Genomic DNA, 24,295 nt, shown 5'->3' on the forward strand with positions numbered 1-24,295 from the left:
AAGACAAGCAGTGTTACATGAAAAAATGGAATTGTTTCTTTATAAGTCTAAAACAGAAAATATGGCAACTTTGAAAATTAAAAGAGCTACTTCTATTGTGGTTGTCATTAGTCAATAGTATAATGTGGTATGGGACTTACCATGATAGTTTTGGAATACATTTATAAATAAGATTTTAATGTCTTGTTAAATTTGGAACTGATAAGGCATTCTGGGTGCACAAGGCTAGGGCAGGGATTTATAAACATACCTGGAAAGGCATAGCTGAGATAAACGGACATAAAGTGAGAGAAAAAAAATAGCATATCTAGTCATTTCACTGCAAATATATTGAATCAAGTGTTAAGATGAATTTACAGTGAAATGACTAGACACACTAATTTTGTTCTCTCACTTTATGTCTAGAGAGAGAGAGAAGCATACATTTGTCTGTCAACCTATCTAATCTAGCATTGTATTTTAATGTATCAATACTTGGAGAAAAAGCTAACAGTAAACCCATTCTTGACTGGCATGTGAAACAGCTACTTTTCAAAATCCTTTTCTTCCTATTGAGCTCTAATTTTACAAATGAAAAGTCAGGCATAGTAAACAATACTGCATTTCTATCTTGCTTTCTATAATGTGTAGCACAGCAGCTGGTGTAAATACACAATAAACACATTTAATGATACTGCAGAAGGTAAGAGTGTGAGATATTTTGAATTCTGACTACCAGTTCCTGGCTTTGTGACCTAGAGTAAATGATGTGATCTCTCTGTACCTTAATGTCTTCATTTGCAAAATGGGGGTCATTATAATGCCTACCTCATGGAGTTGTTGTGAGCATTAAATTAGTTAATTCATGATCTGAGTGCTTGGCATATATTAAGCACACAGTCAAATGCCAGTTAAGGATTAAACAATGACCTTAAAGAGGGAGCATTCAAGGAACACTAGGAAGTGGCTTCATCCAGGAAAAGGTTGTGACTTAAATATATACTAAGTGTGTGTATGTGTGTGTGTGTGTGTGTGCAGTCACTCAGTTATGTCCAATTCTTTGCCCCGACAGCTCCTCTGTCCATGGGATTTCCCAGGCAAGAATACTAGAGTGGGTTGCCATTTTCTTCTCCAGAGGATCTTCCCTACCTAGGAACAGAACCCATGTCTCCTGTGTCTCCTGCTTGCCAGGTGGATTCTTTACCACTGAGCCACCTGGGAAGCCCTATATGTTAAGTACATTTGGCCAAAAAGAGAGTCTTGGCTATAACTCAGATATTTGATTGTATTGGCACAATTTCTGTTGCCTATCTGACCCAACTTTCCAGATCTTTATGGTAAAGCATACAGCCATCCATCGTAGTGGCCATAGTTTTATCTCTGCCCAGGCTAAGAACTCCCTTCCAGCTTTATCCTACCTTGTCAAGATCAAACATAATGCTCTTGCAGAAAAGCTTCATTCTTCTTTACCACCTTCATTAGGATTGAAGATTGCTAAATTCTGGTGGGAAGAGCTTCGCTGCTAGGCTTCCTGGCAGCCCACACTTCAAGGCAGCCCATGAAAGCATGGGAAGGTGTCTTTTCTCTAGGAGGCTCTGGTAAGACATACACAGTTCATATAGCCAGGATCATTGTAAAGTCACTGTTGGGGTGCTGTCACTGCCCACAGAGTGCAGCATGTAACAGGTACTAATAGACCTATATGGAAATGAATTGAGAGCCTGCCCTCAACCCTCTTTACTTCAATCCAGAAGTGTCTCAGATGAGCCAGAAGCCTCATCGCTGTATTTACTGACCCAAATGGCCCCAATGGCATTCCTCACCACCTTACAAACCCTTTCACCGCATCTTAGACCTCTTGTAACTGCAAATTTCCCCTGAATCTTCAACTTCTTTCTGAATGTCTTCTTCCTTTTGCTGCATAAGCTGAAAACTTGCTCTCTCACATTTCTTCAATATGTCTCTCAAACAGAGGCTGTCTGATTCTCATATCCTTACAAGAGGTGGGGAAAGTACTCCTCTGGACCCCTGTCACTGCTTCCAAACCATTTCTCCTTCTTCTTTCAAAAAATCCAGCTCCTTTGAAGTTCTAGTCATGCCGTTGTACCACCCTGTATCAGCATCCCTAAAAGATAGCATACAGATGGCACAGTTGTATGCAGTTAATCTGAAGATGATTTAATAAAGGGACTGCAGTGTTGACTCTAACCCTAACCCTAAACCCTAACCCTAGGGTGGGGGTTAGAGTTTTCACTCTGTACAGTGGAAAATTCTAGTATAATTTATAGTCAGCCCTCCATATCCATGACTCCTTCATATCTGTGTTTCCTGCATCCATAATTTCAACCACCTTCAGCTCACAAGTATAGAAGTGCTTATTATTGAAAAAGCTCCACATATAAGCGGATTGCCACAGTTCAAACCTGTGCTGTTTAAAGGTCAACATATTTACAAAGATGTGAATGAGGTAAGGAAGGCACAAGAGGTCATGCAGCAACTCAGGTTAGTATCAGTGGAACTATCATCATTCCTAGGCCTGATGAACAAGGAAAGGGAACGCTGGCACCCAGAAGGAGAGAGATGTGTAGCCAAAGCCACGTTGAAGAGCAGAGATCTTGAGTTCAGGGACACAGCCTCCCTCCATCCAATCTTCTGAGGATCCCCATTGGCCAAACCCAACCAGAACCAGAGGGCAAAAAACCCACTTGGTTTAATCTAGGTTTGAGCTCCCATGGCACTGAGCGTGATGGAGAAATGTGGATCTGGAGGAACAGATGGAACATATCTAGCTTAAAACCAATGCTTTTGGCAGGGGGTGGGGGGGACTTCTCTGGTAGCTCAATGGCTAAGACTCTGTGCTCCCAATGCAGAGGTCCCAGGTTCTATCCCTGGTCGGGGAACTATATCCCACATGTGGCAACAAAAATAGAAGACCCTTCTTGAGTGCTGCAACTAAGATCCAGTGCAGCCAAATAAATAAATACCCTTTTTTAAAAAATGCTCTTTTTGGTTGCTATCATCTTTCAACCTCTTACTCTTTGACGACGTGAACTCCTAGCTCATTTTCTTCCTCTCCACCCCTTAGTGACCTCAGCATCCATTTGGGTGTGCATCCTCACCCCGTGATCTTTTTCATCCATTCATACTGTCACACCCTAACTACTACCACCAACAATAACAATATTGGCTTCAAGCATCTCATTTGCTGACCACCACCTCTTATCTCTAAAGTTCGCTGACTCTTTTCATTGCAATTTTTAAACATTTTTTAGGCCTCCAATCCGCTGACTTTATACTCTTCCATGATTCATCCACAGTCCCACCTCCACTCCCCTGTCTTCACTTTCCACTGTGTCCAGAGAAAACTCCACGGAACTCACTCCCTTGAAAAGAACCTCTCTAATGTATTCACCTGTCAAAAATTTAACTCTGGTTAAAGCCAACTGTTCACCTTTTCCAGTGGGGGCGAAAAAGGGGGGAGACATAAAATCATGCCAACTGGTTTTTCTCTGTATTTGCTATCTCAAGCTACAAATGGGCATCCCAATCCACTCAGAAATCCTAGGCTGATCCTGGTAAGTATGCCAATTACTCTTCTAGATGCTTAATTCATCCATTCTTTCTTCTTGAGCTCCTCATACTCTTCTGCACCCACGTCTCCACACCCTTCTCTATTCACCACCAGTTCTACAAACCTCCCAGTACTGCATCCATATCCCTGCCCTCCATCCTGTAACCATGGAATAAGGGTCCCTCCTACCAAAGCCCAACCACTCCCTTTGTCCTCAAGATTTCAACCCTTTTCATTTTTAAAATAAATGCATTAGAGGACTTCCCTGGTGGGAGTCTGCCTGACAATGCAGGGGACATAGGTTCAATCCCTGATCCAGGAAAATTCCACATACCACAAGGCAGCTAGGCCCGTGAGCCACAGCTGCTGAGAACACACTCTAGAACCCGAGAGCCACAACTACTGAAGCCTGCGTGCTCTAAAGCTTGTGCTCTGCAACAAGAGAAGCCACTGCAATGAGAAGTCTGCCTACCATAACTAAGGAGTAGCCCCCACTTCCCGCCACCAGGGAAAACCCGTGCACAGCAATGAAGACCCAATGGAAACAGAAATAAAAATAAATAAATAAATATGTTCCTATTCTCATTCCCTTTCTTTCCTGCATCAATTTGCCTCTACTGGATCATTTTTAACATCAAATGGAGTTGGTGATGAACAGGGAAGCCTGGCGTGCTGCAGTCCATGGGGTCGCAAAGAGTCAGACACAACTGAGTGACTGAACTGAACTGAATATAACAATTAACTCCCATCTTAAAAAATATTTCCCTTATATTAGGAATTTAGAAAGATGGTAATGAGGACCCTATACATGAGACAGCAAAAGAGACACAGATATAAAGAACAAACTTTTGGACTCCATGGGAGAAGGCGAGGGTGGGATGATCTCAGAGAATAGGACTGAAACATGTATATTACAATATGTGAAATAGATGACCAGTCCAAGTTCAATGCATGAAACAGGGCACTCAAAGCCAAGGCAGTGGGACAACCCAGAGGGATGGGATGGGGAGGGAGGTGGGTGGGGAGTTCAGGATGGGGGACACATGTACACCTGTGGCTGATTCATGTCAACGTGTGGCAAAAACCACCACAATATTGTAAAGTAATTAGCCTCCAATTAAAATCAATAAATTAATTTTTTAAATGTTTCCTTGACTACAAATTCTCCTCCATTTCCCATCCAATTCATCCGTTCCTCTTCAAAGGCAAACCTGAAACAACTATGTACAGACGCTGCTTCTCTGTATCTCCCAGTCTCTCCTCTGCCCATTTCTATCTGCCTTCCACTACCACCATTCCATGGAAATGCTGCTCCTGTTTAGACTGCCAGTGACTAATTTGTTCCCAAGTCACTTGATGTGATCTATCTGCAGCTAACTGGGCTCCTATTCTTGAGTCATTTTCCTCCTGTGGTTTTTGTGGACACCATTTTTCCTGATTTTCCTCCCTGGCTCCCTGGCTTTTCCTTCTCCATCTTTCTTCTTTGCTGGCGCAATCTCCTTAACTGGATTTCTAAATATTAATGACCCCAGACTCTTCTCTACTCTGAGCTGTCTAATATATTAGCCATTGGCTAATGTCCATGTATCTATTTAAGTTTAAAATAACTGAAATGAAATAAAAGTTCAGTTCCTCCATCACACTAGCCACATCTCAAGGGCTCAGTAGGCAAGTGTGGCTGGTGGACAACATGGACACAAAACATTTCCGTCACTGCAGAAACTTCTGTTGGACCTGACTGACCCAAATTCCTTCCCCAGGTGATCTCACCCAGCTAGTCCCACGGCTTTAAACACCATCTATATGTTGAATTTGAAATTTATACCTCTAGCTCTAACCCAGACTTCAGATTTATACGTAAAGTGCCTAACTGACACAACCACCAGAATGTTTAACAGGCTATTCAAACTAACATCCAAAACAGAACACTTCACTGTCATCCCCTCCTCCCCTTTCTTTACCCACAAAAGCTTGTTTCTCCTCCTGTCTAGTCCTGGCATGACATCATCCAACCAGTTTTCAAGCCAAACATCTAGCAGTCACCTTGATTCCCAACAGCTGATCCATCAATGAGTCTTACTGACTCTATCCATAAAATATATGTCAAATCTACCCTCTTCTGCCTCCCACTGTCATCTTCCTTGTCTAAGGTTTTTGTCTGGATCAGTGTCCTTCTCATACACGATCCCCTACACCGAAACCTAGCACACAGCATGTGTGCACAAATATGTTGAAAAAAATTAATACATACAATGCTATTTAATAGTACAAAATAATCTTACTTTTAAAAATATTCATGAACAATACTTGTTAGAGAAATTTTAGAAAACAGATTTAAGAAGATAATAAAAATCACTTCCAGGCAGACTTTACTTAGGATTGATTATGGCTCAATATTATTATTCAGTTTATCAATTACTAATACATTTTCATACTTTCATATACTTTACCTCTGTGCATTTATCTGCATTGTCAGTGCAGCTTACCTCCCCAAAAGAAATTTTCGTTGCTCCTTCCTGATCAGTCCAGCCTTTTCTGATTAATCCAGTATAGTTTCTTGACCTCTTAATTATATTCCATGCCTGTCAAGCCCACAGGACTCAGCTCACACAGCAGACATTTATTGTGTTCAGGAGTTCCCAACTTGGTTTCTGTCCCTGCCTGCCACTCAGCTCCTCCCTGTGTCCTCAACTTCCTTGTCAGCCTTAATTCAAAATAACCAATAACTCCAAACAATGTCTACTACTCCACCTTCTTTGATTCTAGGCATTTATTGGTAGTCACTAAAACACTTGATCACCCCCTATTCATTCCACCTGCAACTAAGTGTGGTCAAGCTGATTTTTCGTACAGGTAATTCCAGTAGTGAGGAGACGGGTAGCAGGGAATGCAGGGGTATCTCCTGGGGCTTGGGTTCTAGACATTATCAATATGTCCAACATCTGCATTGCCTGTGTCAGTTCACAGCACCACCTCAGACATACGATCTCCGCAGCAATCCAAACACTATTATTTGCCTACCCAACAATTCTCTCTCCTCCACCCTCCTCCAACTTCCTCCTCTCCAAGAGAATGTCCATTTTGTTCAGCACCCACCCTACACCAAACAGCCAGATACAACAGGTGAGTTGTATGTCATCCTCCATCCTACCCCAGGCAGCTTTGTGGTCTCATTCCTTTGATGAGTGGGCAGGTGATATAAACAAGGCCAGATAGTGAAAGACTTCTGTGAGAGGTTCTGGAAAAGGTTTCCTCCCTCTTAAACAAACAAACAAACAAGGGCCTGATGACAAGATAACCTCTTGAAATCTGGAGACCAGATATAATTTCTGAGACCACTAAATACCTGCTTTTAAGTAGGAGGGGAAACAGCGTTAAGCTGAAGACATTGCTGGGAATGGCAGAGCGGGCAGATGAAAGAAAACTATATCCTTTGTAATGTTCTTAAGCTGTTGTTCATACTGAGCCAGAGGCTCTACTTCTGGACTTTCATCTATGTATTTGTAAGCCCAAGGGATTCTGATGCCATCAAAATTTGAGAGGCACTGACTTCCAAACCCACAATTATAAAACTTCACCACCACTACCAGCTAAGTAATCTTAAGCAATTTAACTTTTATAGAATCCTTTTCTTTATCTGTAAAGTGCAAAAATAAGATTCACCTTATGACCTTATTGTGAGGATACAGCGTTAAGAGGATTTGATAGACTACAGGAAGTGCTGCAAGGTCCATTAGCCAAAAAATGATGCCACACAGTTCCTAAATACTTCCCAAACTTGCCTGCTGATACAAATAGACGGATTGGTTAGATGAGTTGATCTTAGGCCTCTCCCCTGGAGATTCTGTTTCAGTAGCTCCCTACTGTACCCTAGAAGTCACATTTTTAAAAACACTGTTCTAGGATCTAAGCAAGTTTGAATTTAGCAAAGGAATGTGTGAAAATGTTGCTCAGTCATGTCCTACTCTTTGCGATCCTGAGGACTGTAGCCCACCATGCTCCTCTGTCCATGGAGTTCTTCAGGCAAGAATACTGGAGTGGGTTGCCATTTCCTTCTCCAAAGGATCTTCCTGATCCAGAATCCAGGGAAGGAACCCAGGTCTCCTGCATTGCAGGCAGATGCTTCACCATCTGAGCAATCAGCGAAGACCTAGCAAAGGAATACACAATGTAAACTCCTATGCAGCAGGAGCTGGGGTTTCCACTGTCTAAATCTAAACCTGCCACTATCTCACTTGAGCAAGCTGTTTAACCTTTCTGGACTTGTTTACTCCTCTGTACACTTGTCCTATCTAACCTACAAGTCCAAAGACAAATTACTGAAGACAAATTACCCATGGGGTGAAGGGGTTTCTCCCAGTATTTTTATATTGCTGTAATGAGAATTAAGTAAACAAAATTAAGCAAAATTGAGATAGGGGAGGTGTTGCCTTTATGGTAAAATTAACTGAATAGGACGATGCCATCTCTAGACCGCCACCTTGAGCCCCTGAGCATCCACTCCTCTCAGGATCACGGTGTAACCTGAGGTGATCACCTACTCTGGTCACACTGTTCGAGATGTGTGAAAACGTCTAGAAAAGTGAAAAGTCTGAGCGTTGGGAAAGAGGAGAAATACGAAGGCCCTAAATTCAACTTTCTGTACCAAGGTACCTTTAACTGCAAACACTTTCAGTAGCTGCGCATGTGCAACAGAAACATTTCTCTCGGCGTTTCATAAAGAAAAACGGCGATGTATGCCATTGGCCTCAGGTGGAAGTCACAAAGTTGATAAAGCTGGAACACCTGCTAACTTGGGCGCTCCGGGGTTCTTCAGAGCGCACAGGTGGCCTGACATTCTCATGAGCTGCAACCAAACTTCTCCAGGGTGTTAATCCGTGAATTTCAGTTTATGCACTGGCTGTTTGTTAGCAGAAACCCGCCCCCCACCACCCCGCCGGAAGCCAGCGGAGCGGTCTGAGTCGGGGCTTCCGCCTCTGGCCTTCCGCCTCTGGCCTTGAACTCCTCCCACCTCAAGCAAGCCACACCCACCAAGACACCCACTCTTCGAATTTGAGTCTCCGGAGAGTCCGTAGTTTTGAACTCTGACCGCTCCTCGGCCGGCACCGGGATAGCACGCATGCGTATTTTCTTTGAATGGGTGGCGCCCTTATCCTCGCGGCGGCTGCAGGAGCCCTGGCCTTGCTGCTGCTGGCAGTGCGGCTATGGGTAGTCCTGAGTCCTCGCGCTCCTGTGCCTCGGCGGTCTCTCAGCCTCTTGGTGGTGGCTGGATCTGGTGAGTATACGGGCCGTGACTGGCGGACTAGGGTCGGGAACTACAAAACCCAGAGTCCACCGCGGCGCTCTTCGCAGCGCCAGTAGGACTTTTTGCAGCTTTGAATGCTGAGATTTGTAGTTTGCGTGATTGGCTCAAGTCAGCCCAACCTGGGCAAAACGCTGGTTTGTTGTCAAAGTGCCTCAAGCCGCGCGTTTATTGACAGATGCATAATTTACACTTATCTATAATAAGCTTTTCTGTAGCGTATATTTTTCTAACAAAGTAAGTATCAGTTACCAAAGATGACACAGAAGCCTGTTGATGCAACTTGCAATTTCCCTGAAAAATATTGTTTCGCGTTATTAATCTAGACATTTGGGATTTAGGAATCACAGTTGCTGCATGAAAAACAAGACAAACCGAATCGTCGCATTTATAAGTATACATATACAAACTCCAGTATTTTGGCCACCTCACGGGAAGAGTTGACTCATTGGAAAAGACTCTGATGCTGGGAGGGATTGGGGGCAGGAGGAGAAGGGGACGACAGAGGATGAGATGGCTGGATGGCATCATTGACTCTATGGACGTTGAGTCTGAGTGAACTCCGGGAATTGGTGATGGACAGGGAGGCCTGGCGTGCTGCGATTCATGGGGTCGCAAAGAGTCGAACACGACTGAGCAACTGAACTGAACTGAACTGATATACAAAATCTGCGAGTGTAGAAGCAATTACCTACCAACAGGAGAACAATACACACCTCAGGATATTGTGTCAGGGAGTGAACAACAATCTGTACAGTCAGATAATGCAATCTAAACGGAATCGGCCAGCTCTGTAGGCGCTTACAACTTTAAATGGACAGTTCTGAGAGCCATACACACCCACACTATGTACATATAGAAATGCCAGAAGATTGCATCCAGAAAGGTTAATATTTATAGTATTAGCACGTGTTCCAAACCTATGTTCACGTGTAATTCATTACTTTATTCCCTTAATGTGTTTTGAGCCATGGGAGAGAGGGCAGGCAATAAACTAAGCGCTGAAAATAACAAACCTGATTAACACTACTTGTCGTGGAGTGCTGACTATGTACCAAGCACTGAAAGGTGTGAGGGAACAGCTGTGAATGAAATGGAGGATATAGAAAAACTAACAGAAAACAAAAAACAGAATGGATCCTTGCTGCAATGAGAAAAGTGCTGTAACCTGGGAAGTAGAAACTGCTATGTAAGTTCACACTGGGCATCACTTTATCTGAACCTGAGGCAGGAGGCTTCGTGGAAGAAGTGATGTCTGAAGGGATACTTGAAAGATGACTAAGAATTAGCCAGACAAGGGGGAGCTGGGTCTTTGAGGTCTGGAAAGGTGTGTAAAGAAAGCCATGGCACTTGGAAGGCCAGACGTGAGAGAGCACTCCTACAGTGAGTTGGATGTGGGGAGGTAATGATTGGAGAGGGTATTTTAACACCCCCCAAACACACACACATAGAGCACGGGACACTACTCCACTGCATTCTAGGATCACTTACCTCTAAATTAACATAATACTGGAGTTAAATGACATCTCTGCTGCTACTGCTGCTAAGTCACTTCAGTCATGTCTCACTCTGTGTGACCCCATAGACAGCAGCCCACCAGGCTCCACCGTCCCTAGGATTCTCCAGGCAAGAACACTGGAGTGGATTGCCATTTCCTTCTCCAATGCATGAAAGTAAAAAGTGAAAGTGAAGTCGCTCAGTCGTGTCCGACTCTTGGCGACCCCATGGACTGCAGCCCACCAGGCTCCTCCGTCCATGGGATTTTCCAGGCAAGAGTACTGGAGTGGGGTGCCATTGCCTTCTCCAATGACATCTCTGCCACTTAATAATTTGGTGATCTTGGGCAAATTAGTTAACCTCATTGAACCTTCTATTTCTACTCTGAAAAATTTAAGTTAGGATGAGAGAGTAAATGTGGTGGTAAAGTGCTTAGCAAAGTGCTTGGCACATAGTAATGCATTTAATAAGTGATGACTTTTGATAGTCCTAGTAGCAAAGGAATCTTTTAAAGAATTTTTAAATGGAGAGTGACTCAGTTGAATCTGAGCTTTCACAAAGATCATTCAGCCTGCATTATCACGAGAATGCCTTGACAAAGACTGAGGTAGGGAGACAAGTAGTAGCCTTTTGAATATTTCAGGTGACAGATGACAGCCTGACTGGGGTTGATGAGTGAGGGGATGGAGAAAAGTATATACATTTAAGTGAGATTTAGGAGATAAAAATCACTAGAATTGTGGATTGGAAGTGGAGGGTGATGGGAAGGTGGGCTCAAGAGTGATGTCTGGGTTTCTGGCTTGAGCAGATAGATGGAAGAATGGATGTTCGAGCCATTCACTTAACATCATGAGATTCGGCAGACTGGGAACCAAAACTAAAATTGAGAATTTGTCAGCCAGGCGGTGCCCTCTGTCATTCGAACCATTGAGGGTATGAAGAGTCAAGGACCTCCAAAAGTCATCCAAACCAGAGAAAGATTTGTAGTTAGATAAATAATTTAATAGTTCATGTCCAAAATTTAGGATGGGAAGGCATTTTCCTTGTCTATCCTGAATATCAAAAAATGCTTAATCTTACCATAATGTATCACTTGTTTAAAGAATACCAATCAAAATTATTATTTGTCTTTGAAATACTATGTTTCAAAGACATGTGACCTGCTTAGACAATTTCAGATGTAATATTAAATTGTCTGTCATTGGAGGTATAGCAGTAACAAAATAAAAGCCCTTGCTATTATGGTGTTTACTGTCTACTGGGACTAGGGTGGGGGAAACCAAAACAGAAAAAGTGAATAGACTGTATAGTTAGTTATAGGCAATAAATACTATGAAGTAGAGAAAGGAAGTTGCATTTTAGATAGAATTGTCAGAGAAAGCCACCTTAGCGAGATGACAGATACCCAACAGCAAGGAGGCCAGAGTGGCTGGAGTACACTGCGTAAGATGGGGAAGAAGCAGATGAGGCCCAGCCCAGCCCAGCCCAGTTGCTCAGCCGCATCCGACTCTGCGACCCCGTGAATTGCAGCACACCAGGCCTCACTGTCCATCACCAGCTCCCGGAGCTCACTCAGACTCACGTCCATCGAGTCAGCGATGTCATACAGCCATCTCATCCTCAGTCGTCCTCTTCTCCTCCTGCCCCCAATCCCTCCCAGCATCAGAGTCTTTTCCAATGAGTCAACTCTTCGCATGAGGTGGCCAAAGTACTGGAGTTTCAGCTTCAGCATCATTCCTTCCAAAGAAATCCCAGGGCTGATCTCCTTCAGAATGGACTGGTTGGATCTCCTTGCAGTCCAAGGGACTCTCAAGAGTCTCCTCCAACAGCACAGTTCAAAAGCATCAATTCTTCGGCACTCAGCCTTCTTCACAGTCCAACTCTCACATCCATACATGACCACTGGAAAAACCATGGCCTTGACTAGACGGACCTTAGTCAGCAAAGTAATGTCTCTGCTTTTGAATATACTATCTATGTTGCTCATAACTTTTCTTCCAAGGAGTAAGTGTCTTTTAATTTCATGGCTGCAGTCACCATCTGCAGTGATTTTGGAGCCCCAAAAAATAAAGTCTGACACTGTTTCCACTGTTTCCCCATCTATTTCCCATGAAGTGATGGGACTGGATGCCATGATCTTTGTTTTCTGAATGTTGAGCTTTAAGCCAACTTTTTCGCTCTCCTCTTTCACTTTCATCAAGAGGCTTTTTAGCTCCTCTTCACTTTCTGCCATAAGGGTGGTGTCATCTGCATATCTGAGGTTATTGATATTTCTCCCGGCAATCTTGATTCCAGCTTGTGTTTCTTCCAGCCCAGCGTTTCTCATGATGTACTCTGCATATAAGTCAAATAAGCAGGGTGACAATATACAGCCTTGACGTACTCCTTTCCCTATTTGGAACCAGTCTGTTGTTCCATGTCCAGTTCGAACTGTTGCTTCCTGACCTGCATACAGATTTCTCCAGAGGCAGGTCAGGTGGTCTGGTATTCCCATCTCTTTCAGAATTTTCCACAGTTTCTTGTGATCCACACAGTCACAGGCTTTGGCATAGTCAATAAAGCAGAAATAGATGTTTTTCTGGAACTCTCTTGCTTTTTCCATGATCCAGCGGATGTTGGCAATTTGATCTCTGGTTCCTCTGCCTTTTCTAAAACCAGCTTGAACATCAGGGAGTTCACAGTTCACGTATTGCTGAAGCCTGGCTTTGAGAATTTTGAGCATTACACTACTAGCATGTGAGATGAGTGCAATGGCCTAAGAGCTTACAAAAAGTCTTTTATTCCATATGAGAAGGGGAGCTCTTGGAGGGTTTTGAATAGAGATAAATAATTTGATCAACCCTTTTTAATAGGATCACTCTAGAGGCTGTGTTGAGAATAGACTATATTGGGTACTCAAATAGACAAGAGCAGTGAGGGGAATAGACCAGGAAGCTATAGTCATAATCCATGCAAGAAAGGTGTGGTTTGGATCAGGATGCTTGCAAAGGAAGTTAGGGGTGATTGCATTCTGGGTACATCTTAAGATAGAACTGAGAGGATTTCATTCCCAAAGACTAAAATCTTAATGAAAGAGTAAAATGGAAGACAAAGCCCATCATTTTAATGACTTGATTCAGTAACAAGGTTACATTTTCAAAGAATGTATTCAGTGAGGGTTTCCTTTAAAGGAAAAAAGACCATGAAAGCAGATAAAATGAAGTCTTAACTACAGTGGAAGATGTTATGTATATTAGGTTTTATCCTTAATTGTTCCAGCTGTGAAAATAAGTACCTACTTTGCAAACTACCACACTTTTGCAGAGTTAAAAACAAAAATTCTAAGATGAGTATGAGATGTGTGAATTACTTGCATAAGAAGATGGGTGACAAGTTATGGACAGAGGCACCTGGTGGGCTACAGTCCATGGGGTCACAAAGAGTCGAACAGGACTGAGCAGCTAACGCTTTCATTCACTTTCACAGAAGGAAATGGGTGACAAGGTATTAAGGTACAGTATGATTCTAATTCCCATTATATTTACTCTGTACTGACTATTTCTATATCTAATTCCTTCTGAGATCTAGAGAGTAATCGTTCCCTTTCTACTATAAGAAAATATATGTGCTTCGAGAAAACACATACTTAATTTGTTTGATTATCCTACTTGTTTGTTTGTATCACTGTTGAAAGCTTTCTTACAACACGGGGAGCTTTGTAGCATGACCAGAAGCAAAGAAGAGGTAACAAATAAGATGAACACAGAGAATGTTAAAGACATCAACCTGGCTGAGGCCAAGGGATTGTGCAATTAAATAGATATGATAGGGCTCATTCTTAAGAAGTTCAGTTGCCTTGCTTAATTGGCATATAGTTAATGAGATAAATATATTCTTTTGATTTTTTTCCCCTGAAAGAAACCTTAATGAACACGGTTGATTTTTAAATTCATGATTTTAAAATTAAAGTGGTAAAATTTTGGAGATTGTACGATTTCAGAAATTGAACACATAGTGGTTGGGTGAAGTTTGGTAAGTATTTGAGGACCTGCAGAGGGCTGAGACTTCTGTTAGGAGGTGTTGAACAAAAGTCTTCCTTAGAAAGATCTGAGCCCTGGCAATCAGCACTTATTCCTGCCTAATATTACTTCACAACATGGAAGCCTTCAGCAGCTGCTTCCCATTTTCCAGCCTACTTTGCTGACCTTACTTCACCTTCATCTTTCTTCCCAGTGTTCCCACCAAGCCTTGAACACCCATCCCAGATCTTGTCTTCTCATGTCCTAATGATGCCACCCCACCCAGTGGCATCCCTATACCTGTCTGCCCATTAGCTTCACTTTTAAGTCATCTCAGCCTTTACCAGGGATCTTCTCTATGCTGAGGGCATTGCTTTTCATAACAGTTTGCTTGCCTGTCCCCCTCATTTTAATGTTTTTTGCTGTCTTGCATCACTCTTTATATACCTGTGTGTGTCTTGCCCCTGTCCCATCAGACTTCTTGATAACAGGACCTGTGTTTTATACCAGGCTTCCCAAGTGATGCAGTGGCCAAGAATCTGCCTGCAATGCAGGAGACTTGAGACACAGTTTTGATCCCCTGTGTCAGGAAGGTCCCCTAGAGAAGGAAATGCTAACTCTCTCCAGTATTCTTTGCTGGGACAATCCCATGGACAGAGGAGCCTGGTGGACTACAGTCCATGGGGTCACAAAGAGTTGGGCAGGACTGAGCCACTGAGCACGCACAGTACAGTGTCTTATACTTCTTTGTACCTTCTTCAGCTAGTATAGTAGCACGACTTACTGATGGTACTGATTTTATTTTTATACATCTATTATCCTCTTCCCTCATATAGAAGTAATATTTCTACAAGGGCACAGATTATTGTTTCCAGATATTCCTTCTGTATTTTGAGAAATGCACAAAAGTTAGCATTAGGATAACATCATCAGATGGATATGTCCATTACAGCTTTCTTCATCTTAGGTCTTCCAATATTTTTTCCAGGTGGGCATACCACTGAGATCCTAAGGCTGCTGGAGAACCTGTCCAATGCTTATTCTCCTAGACATTATATCGTTGCTGACACTGATGAAATGAGTACCCATAAAATAAATTCTTTTGAACAAATTCGGGCTGATAGAAACCCCAGTGCTACGGTAAGTAATAATTTCTGTGTCTAAGAAAGTTACATGTTGTATATTGAATTTCATTCTCTCATGAAGCAATCTCATGGCACTTCAGTGCCCTGCTCACACAATACAGTCACACGTTTATTGCCGATGAAATATAGTGCCTTTACTACCCAAAGATAAAAGCTTCTTTAAAATAAATCTTCAGATAAAAATGGTTGCTAATTTCTTATATTCTTTTCTTTTAAATGGAAAAAAAATTTTTTTTGGTAATTCCAACTGCAAAAATTGTTTTATTTATAAGTACATACATTAAAGCATCCAGTTCATGTGCTTATTGGCTCTTTGTTAAAGGTTTGTTTTTTTTTTTTTGAAGAACGCACCAAAGTGTAATTCTTTTTAATATTTATCTATTTATTTGGCTGTGCTGGGTTTTAGTTGCAACGTGCAAACTCTTGGTCATGGCATGTGGGATATAATTCCTTGACCAGGGATTGAACCTGAGCCCCCTGCATTGGGAGCATGGAGTCTTAGCCACTGGACCATCAAGGAAGTCTCTCATTAAAGTTCTTTATCAATGTATTATGTGTATTGATAATTTATCTGTTACTACTGTTTATCCTTTCAATTATATCTGTATCTGCCTTTAAAATACTTCTCAACTCCTCATTGCTCACTTCATTTTAGCATTTTAATCAGAATTTGGAGTAAATTGAAAAAAAAGTAAAACTATTTTATCAAGGAAAGAAACCAGAGCTGTTCTTCATTAGATCGTCTCCATCGTTCCCGCTCTCTGGTACCTGCCTGGCCATGGAGCTCCAACAGGTAGTTCAGGAATGGACAGACAACCCAGCTCAGGCCACTCAAAGTGTTCCTCTGGGCTCTTTGGACTTGAGGACCCTGAGAATGGAAATAGTCTTTCTTCAGGTGCTTCAGCTCTATAAAAGAGAAAACTTGGAGAAAAGCAGTCATGTTTTCACCTGCTAGCTAAAGACAGACTGCAGCTAGAGCAAACTATGAAGTTAATATGCAGGAAGAGCAAGATGGGAAAGCAGATGCTGAGTCCTGCCTTCGGTTACTCCAGAGCTGCCCTCATATGGGCCCTATCGTTGTCATCTTTCTTGGAAATCAGGATGCACTAATGGGTAACTCACCCTCTGCTGACCTTTATAGCTAGTTAAACCTTGTTTTAGTTACGATTTGGTCACTTGTAAGTGTCATCCCTCACTGTGTGCATGCGTGCTAACTCACTTCAGTCGTGTCTGACTCTTGGCAACTCTGTGGACTGCAGCCTGCCAGGCTTCTCTGTCCATGGGATTCTCCAGGCAAGAATACTGGAGTGGGTAGCTATTCCCTCCTCCAGGGGATCTTTCTGACCGAGGGATCAAACCCATGTCTTAAATCTCCAGCATTGGCAGGTGGGTTCTTTACTACTAGTGTGACCTGGGAAGCCCCTGATCCCTCACTTCAGTTCAGTTCAGTCGCTCAGTCATGTCCGACTCCTTGCAACCCCATGAACTGCAGCACACCAGGCCTCCCTGTCCCTCACCAACTCCCGGAGCCTACCCAAACTCATGTCCATTGGGTTGGTGATGCCATCCAGCCATCTCATCCTCTGTCGTCCCCTTCTCCTCCTGCCCTCAATCTTTCCCAGCATCAGGGTCTTTTCAGATGAGTCAGCTGTTCGCATCAGGTGGCCATCCCTCACTTATGCACTACTAGAATGTGTTCTTGGAAGATACCCATTAAACAAGATTGAAATCCACCTGCTATTATTCAGCCACAGTGAAATATGTGGTATGGGATGAGCCAAAATGCTTCATTTCTGTTTCAGGACTGAATACTGTGTTAGTTTCCTAGTGCTATTATAACAAAGTACTATACGCAGGGTGGCTTAGAGCAACGGAAATTTATTCTCTCACTTCATTTGTAGTTATAAAATAATGGCTGTATTCTGTATAATATATCCTTATAACTTATTTATTTTATGTGTAGGAGTTTAATCCCTTCTCTGACTTGCCCCTCCTTCCTTCCGTTGCCCCATTGGGAAGCACTAATTCGTTCTCTGTGTTTGTGATTTTATTTCTTTGTTATTATATTCACTAGTTTATTTTTTAGATTCCACATGTGATATACAGTATTTGTCTTTCTCTAACTTATTTCGCTTAGTATATATGCTCCAAGTCAATGCATATCATTGCATTTGGCAAAATTTCATTCTGCTTATAGCTGAGTAGTATTTCATTGTGCATGTGTGTGTGTACACTACATCTTCTTTATCCATTCATCTGTTGATGGACACTTAGGTTCCTTCTGTATCTTGGCAGTTGCATATAATGCTGCTATAAACCTTGGGGTGCATGTATCTTTTCGATTTAGTGTTTTTGTTTCTTTTTTCAAGTATATACCCAGGAGTGGAATTGCTGGGTCATATGGTAGTTCTATTTTTAGTTTTTTGGGAAACCATACTGTTTTCCACAATAGCTGCACCAATGGACATTCTTACCAACAGTGTATGAGGGTTCTTTTTTTCCCACATCCTCACCAACATTTGTTACCTGTGTTCTTTTTGATGACAGCCAGACAAGTGTGAGGTAATATCTCATTGTGGTTTTAACTGACATTTCCCTGATCATTGGCCATCTGATCTTTTCTTTGGAAAATTGTCTGTGCAGATATTCTGCCCCCTTTTTAATCAGGTTGCTCAGCCTTATTTTTTTTTTTCTTTTTTGATATTTGAGCTGTTTATATATTTTTGGATATTAGCCCCCTATTGATCATATATTTGCAGATGTCTTCTCCCACTAAGTAGGCTGTCTTTTTATTTTGTCAGTGTTTTCCTTTCATGTGCATGACCTTTTAACTTTCATTAGGTTCCATTTGTTTATTTTTGCTTTTGTTGCCTTTTTTTAGGAGACAGATCCAAAAAACACTGCTACAATTTCTGTTGGGCATCTTCTGCCTATGTTTTCTTCCAGGAGTTTTATGGTTTCTGGTCTTACATTTAGGCCTTTAATCCATTTTGAGTTTATTTTTTCTACCTGATGTTAGAGAATGTTCTAATTTTATTCTTTTATATGTAGCTATACAGCTTTCTCATTGCCACTTGGTTAAGAGACTGTCTTTTCTTCACTGTGTATTCTTGCCTCCTTTATCCTAAGTGATCGACCATCAGTGTGTGAGTTTATTTCTGGGATCTCTGTTCTGTGCTATTGATCCGTGTGTCTGTTTTTGTGCCAGTACCATACTCTTTTGATTACTGTAGCTTAATGGTATAGTCTGAGGTCAGGGAGCACAATTTCTCCAGCTCTGTTCTTTCTCAAGATTGTTTGGCTGTTTTGTTGTCTTTTGTACTTCCATACAAATTAAAAAATTTCTTTAAGTTCTGTGAAAAATGCCCTTGGTCGTTTGATAGAAATTACATTGAACCTGTGGATTGCCTTGGGTAGCATGGTCATGTTAAGATTATTAGTTCTTGCAATCTATGAACGTGGTATACCTTTACATTTGTTTATGTGGTCCTCAGTTTCCTTCATCAGTGTCTTATAATTTTCCGAACACAGGACTTTTTCCTCCTTAGGTAGGTTTATTCCTTGATATTTTATTTGTTTTTGTGCAGTTGTAAATGGGATCGTTTCCTTAGTTTCTCTTTCTGATAGTTTGTGATTAGTGTGTGGAAGTGCAGCAGATTTTTGTATATTAATTTTGTAGCCTGCAATTTTGTTGTATTCATTGATGAACTCTTAATAGATTTTTGGTGGTGTCTTCAGGATTTTTTGCATATAGTATCATATCATCTGCAAACAGTGACAGTTTTACTTCTTTACAGTTTGAATTTTTTAATCTGTTTCCCTGCTGATTTCTATGGATAGGACTTCCAACACTGTGTTGAGTAAACATGGTGAGAGTGGACATTCTTGTCTTATTCCTAATTTTAGAAAAAAAATGTTTTCAGCTTTTCACTTTTGAGTATGATCTTAGCTGTGGACTTGTCATATATGGCTTTTATTATGTTGAAGTGTGTTATCTCTATGCCCATTTTCAATATCATTAATAGATGTTGAAGTTTATGAAAAAGTTTTTCTGCATCTATTTAGATGATTATATGGCTTTTATGCTTCAGTTTTTTAATGTGGTGTATCATATTTATTGATTTGCAGATATTGAAAAATCCTAACATCCTGGGATAAACTTCACTTAATTGTAGTATATCATCCTTTTAATGTATTGTTAGAGTCAGTTAGAGCTAGTGTTTCATTGAGGATTTTACATCTATGTTCATCAGTGATCTTGGCCTATAATTTATTTTTTGTGGTATGTCTGTCTGGTTTGGGTGGCAAGGTGACGCTGACCTCATAGAATGAGTTTGGAAGTGTTCCTTCCTCTGCACATTTTTAGAATAGTTTGAGAAGGATAGGTGTTGACTCTTCTCTAAATGTTTGGTGGAATTTACCTGTGAAGCCTTCTGATCCTCAACTTCTGTTTGTTTGGAATTTTTTAAAAATTATTAATTCATTTTCATTTCTGGTAATTGATCTGTCCATATTTGTGTATCTTCCCGATTCAGTCTTGAGAAGTCATGTAAGAGTTTTAGGAATTTGTCCACTTCTAAGTTGCCCATTTTGTATTGCCACATAGTTGTAGTAGCCTCATGATTCTTTGTAGTTCTGTGGTGTAGGTTGTAACTTCTTTTTTATTTCTGATTTTATTGATTTGGGCCCGCTTTCTTTTTCTCCTTAATGAATCTGGCTAGAGGTTTATCAATTTTGTTTATCTTTTCAAAGAACCAACTCTTAGTTTTGTTGATCTTTTCTATTGTTTTTTAGTCTCTCTTTCATTTATTTCCACTCTGACCTTTATAAGTTCTTTTTTGCTGTTAGCTTTAGGTTTTATTTGTTTTTCTCTTTCCAGCTCCTTTAGATTTGAGACTAGGTTTCTGATTTGAGATTTTTCTTGTTTCCTGGGGTAAGCTTGTATTGCTGTAAATGTCCATTTTAGAACTGCTTTTGCTGCATCCCAAAGGTTTTGGATCATTGTGTTTTCATTTTCATTTGTCTTCACATATTTTTTTTTTTTCCTTTTCAATTTCTTCAGCAGTCCATTTATTGTTCAGTAGCATAGTGTTTAGCTTTCACGGGTCTGTATGTGTTTTGAAGCTTTTCTTTTAGAGTTGACTGTTGGTCTCATAGCAGTGTGGTCAGAAAAGATGCTTGATAGTACTCTAGTTTTCTTAAATTTATCAAGGCTTCTTTTGTGTGAAGCGTGTAATGTATCCTGATAAATGTTCCATGTGCACTTGAAAAGAATGTGTATTCTGCTGCTTTTAGATGGAATGTTCTATAAATACTCCTAAGTCCATCAGGACTATTGTGTCATTTAGGGATAGTACTTTTTTTTATTAATCTTCTATCTGGTCTGGATGATCTGTTCATTGATGTGAGTAGGGTGTTAAAGTCCCTTACTATTATTGTTGATTTTTCCCTTTGTGTCTGTATTTCTTTTATGTATTTAGATGCTCCTATGTTGGGTGCATATGTTTATGTCTTCTTAGAGCAATCTCTGGATCATTATGTAATGTCCTTCTTTGTCTCTTGTAACAGTGTTTATTTTAAAATCTATTTCTTCTGCTATAAGCATTGCTACCCCAGCTTTCTTTTGACTTCCGCTTGCGTGGAATATGTTTTTCTATCACCTCATTTGTAGTCTGTGTGTATCTTTAGATCTGAAGTGCATCTCTTGTAGGCAGCTTTTTTTTTTTTAACCACTTATTGTCCTTGATTAGATCATTTAGTCCAGTTAAATTTAAAGTAATTATTAATATGCATGTTCTTATTGCCATTTTGTTCATTGTTTTGTAGGTCTTTCTTGTTCTTGTTCTTCTTTTGTTCTCTCATGATTTGATGACTGTGTTTAGGATTAGGTTTGGATTCTTTTTTCTTTTTGCATGAGATATATATATGATTATGATTATATATATATGATTAAATTCATGATCTCTTCATTTCAACTGCATTTTAACAACTTTGCATTTGTATTCTCCTCCCCTCATGATAACTGTTTTAGATATCAGGTTTTACCAGGAGTTGTTTCATGTATCCTTTATCTGATTATTGTGGATATAGATGGTTTTACTTTTGTCTTTAACCTTCCTGCTAGCTTTGTGCATGGAAAATTTCCTACGTTTTTCTGTATTTTTGCCTTTGTAAGTGAACGTGAAAGTCGCTCAGTCCTATCCAACTCTTTTCAACCCCTTTGACTATATAGTCCATGGAGTTCTCCAGGCTAGAATACTGGAGTGGGTAGCCGTTCCCTTTTCCAAGGGATCTTCCCAACATAGGGATCAAACCCAGGTCTCCCACATTGCAAGCAGATTCTTTACCAGCTGAGCCACCAGGAAAGCCCAAGAATACTGGAGTGGCCTATCCCTTCTCCAGTAGATCTCCCCGACTCAGAAATCGAACTGGGGTCTTCTGCATTGCAGGCAGATTCTTTACCAGCTGAGCTACAGCCTTTACTGATTAATTTTTTCCATTCATATTTTCATGTTTCTAGTTTCTAATTGTGACCTTTTCTTTTTCACCTAGAGAAGTTCCTTTAACATTTCTTGTAAGTTCCTTTAACATTTCTGGTTTGATGGTGCATTTTAACAAGATTAGTTTTTCCAGTCCATGAGCACAGAATATCTTTCTGTTTATTGATGTCTTCTTTAATTTCTTTCATCACTGTCCAATAATTTTCAGTGAACAAGTCTTTCACCTCCTTGGCTAAATTTATTCCTAGGTATTTTATTCTTTTTGATGCAGTCATAAATGTTATTGTTTTCTTCATTTCTCTTTCTGATAGTTTGTTAATAGTTGCAGAAATACAAAAGATTTTTGCCTATTGATTTTGTATCCAGAACTTTGCTGAACGTGTCTCTTAATTCCAACAGTTTTTTGGTGGAGTCTTTAGGGTTTTCTATATATAAAATATCATAGCACCAACAAAAAGTCACTATTTTGTTCTTTTCCAGTTTAAGTTTTGTATAACTTGTCTGTTATACAGTGGCCCCAATGACTGGCCCCAATGTGTTGTTTTTGTTATGGAAATATAACTTTGCAGGCTTTCTGTTTCTTTTAAAACCAGTGTAACTAAGATATTTTTCTAAGAACATGTTTAATTTTGGTAACTTTGCAAATATTTTGGCATTAATATTTTCATAATATTCTCTTGCTGTTTTTGTAATCTGTGCTATAGCATTTGAGTATTTTCCATCTCTTTTGAGTTTTGTGTGTCATGATGTTTTAAATGTGTCTTTTATAAATGACAAAGTATAATTTTAAAATTCAAAACTGAGAATCATTGTCTCTTAACAAACATGTTTGGTAGATGTATGTTTATTTTGGTTACTAATATATTAGATTTATTTCTACTGTTTTATTTGGTTCTTTCTGCTTACCATTTTCTTTGAATCTTTTTTTGTTCTGTTTCTGCCTTCTGTTTGGATTGAGTTTTCATTGTCCTCCTCTTATCCTGGAATGGAAATTACCCTCTTCTCTTGGGTATTTTCTTTAAACTGTTAATACAGATATCCAACTTAAAATCAAAATCTTATTATTTTCAGTATTCTGAAAGAAAAGAAAAGGCTTTTAGAATATTTTAACTGTGAGCACCACCTCCCATCCTATATGTTATTGTTCAGAGTTTTGGTTCTACTTTGTTTTTACTCCACTTATATTACTTATTACTATTATTTTATGCAGTTTGTATTTATTTAGATGTATGTAGTATTTTCTTTCCTCACCCTCACTACTCCTTTCTTTTGGATCCACTATTTTTCTTCTAGAAATATATATATATATATATTTAGTTCTTTCATGGAAGGTCTGTAAGGGATTTATTCTTTCCAGTTTGTTTGTTTGTTTGAAAATATGTTTGGGTTTGGCCCTCCTTTGATTGCATTCTGTATTTAGAATTCTAGTTTGAATTTTTCCCTTAATCACTGTGAATTTGGCATTCATTTATTTATTTAACAAGTATTTATTGCATTCCCATTGGGTGCTAGGGATACATTAGTGAATAAATTACAAGTGTCTCTTCCTTTATGGTGTCTATATCTCAGTAGGGGGATGATAAACAAGATACTTAAGTAAAATGTATAATTTGCTAGTGATAAATGCTAAAGAGAGAAATAGAGCAGTAAGGGAACAGAGAATATTGGGGAGTTGAAGGGAGACTGCAGTTTTTGGTAGAGTGGTTGGGAAAGGTAATATGTGAACCAAGCTTGATGGAGGTATGGTGCAAGGCAGCCTGAGGAAAGCCAGTTCTTGAAGAGGAAACAATAACTGCAGTGAAGCGCCCTGAGACAGAATTGTACCTGGCATATTTATGAAACAGCAAAGGAAATCAGTGTGGCCAAAGCAGAGTAAGCAAGAAGAAAGCTCAGTAGGTTATGAAGCCATAGACGTCAAAGTGGGGATAACAGGGTCAGATCTTTTAAGACCTTTTGGTCCATTTTTAATCTTAGGTTTTTTTCCCCCCTTGAGTGATGTGGGGAACCATTGGGAAGTTTTAAAGGGGAAAGATGTGATCTGGCTTATATTTTAATAGGATCATTTTGGCTGCTGAATACACTAAAGGGGGCAAGGGCAGAAGCGAGGAAAGCAGTTTGGAGGCCATTGCAATAATTCAGGTGAGAGACCAGCATGGCTGGGACAAGGATGGCAGTGGTGGGTGTGATGGGGAACAGTCAGATTCTGGACATACTGTGAAGGAAACACTAATAGGATGTCCTGGCAGACAAGGTGTGAGATGTGGAGAAAAAACAGAGTGGGAGATGACATCCAGATTTTTGGC

At 40.4% G+C, this 24,295-nt stretch overlaps 1 protein-coding gene across 1 annotated transcript in view; it reads left to right on the top strand.

The window, feature by feature from the left end:
• The first annotated feature begins 8,615 nt into the window (after positions 1-8,615).
• ALG14 (ALG14 UDP-N-acetylglucosaminyltransferase subunit) overlaps positions 8,616-24,295 on the top strand; it is a 102,144-nt gene continuing 86,464 nt past the window's right edge. Inside the window, exons 1-2 of the mRNA XM_068966128.1 lie at positions 8,616-8,825; positions 15,336-15,487. Of these exons, the coding sequence (XP_068822229.1) occupies positions 8,687-8,825; positions 15,336-15,487 (291 nt within the window). The 5' untranslated portion in view covers positions 8,616-8,686. The remainder of the gene's footprint in view (positions 8,826-15,335; positions 15,488-24,295) is intronic.

Source organism: Capricornis sumatraensis, chromosome 2, assembly GCF_032405125.1.
Source record: "Capricornis sumatraensis isolate serow.1 chromosome 2, serow.2, whole genome shotgun sequence".
NCBI lineage: Eukaryota > Metazoa > Chordata > Mammalia > Artiodactyla > Bovidae > Capricornis > Capricornis sumatraensis.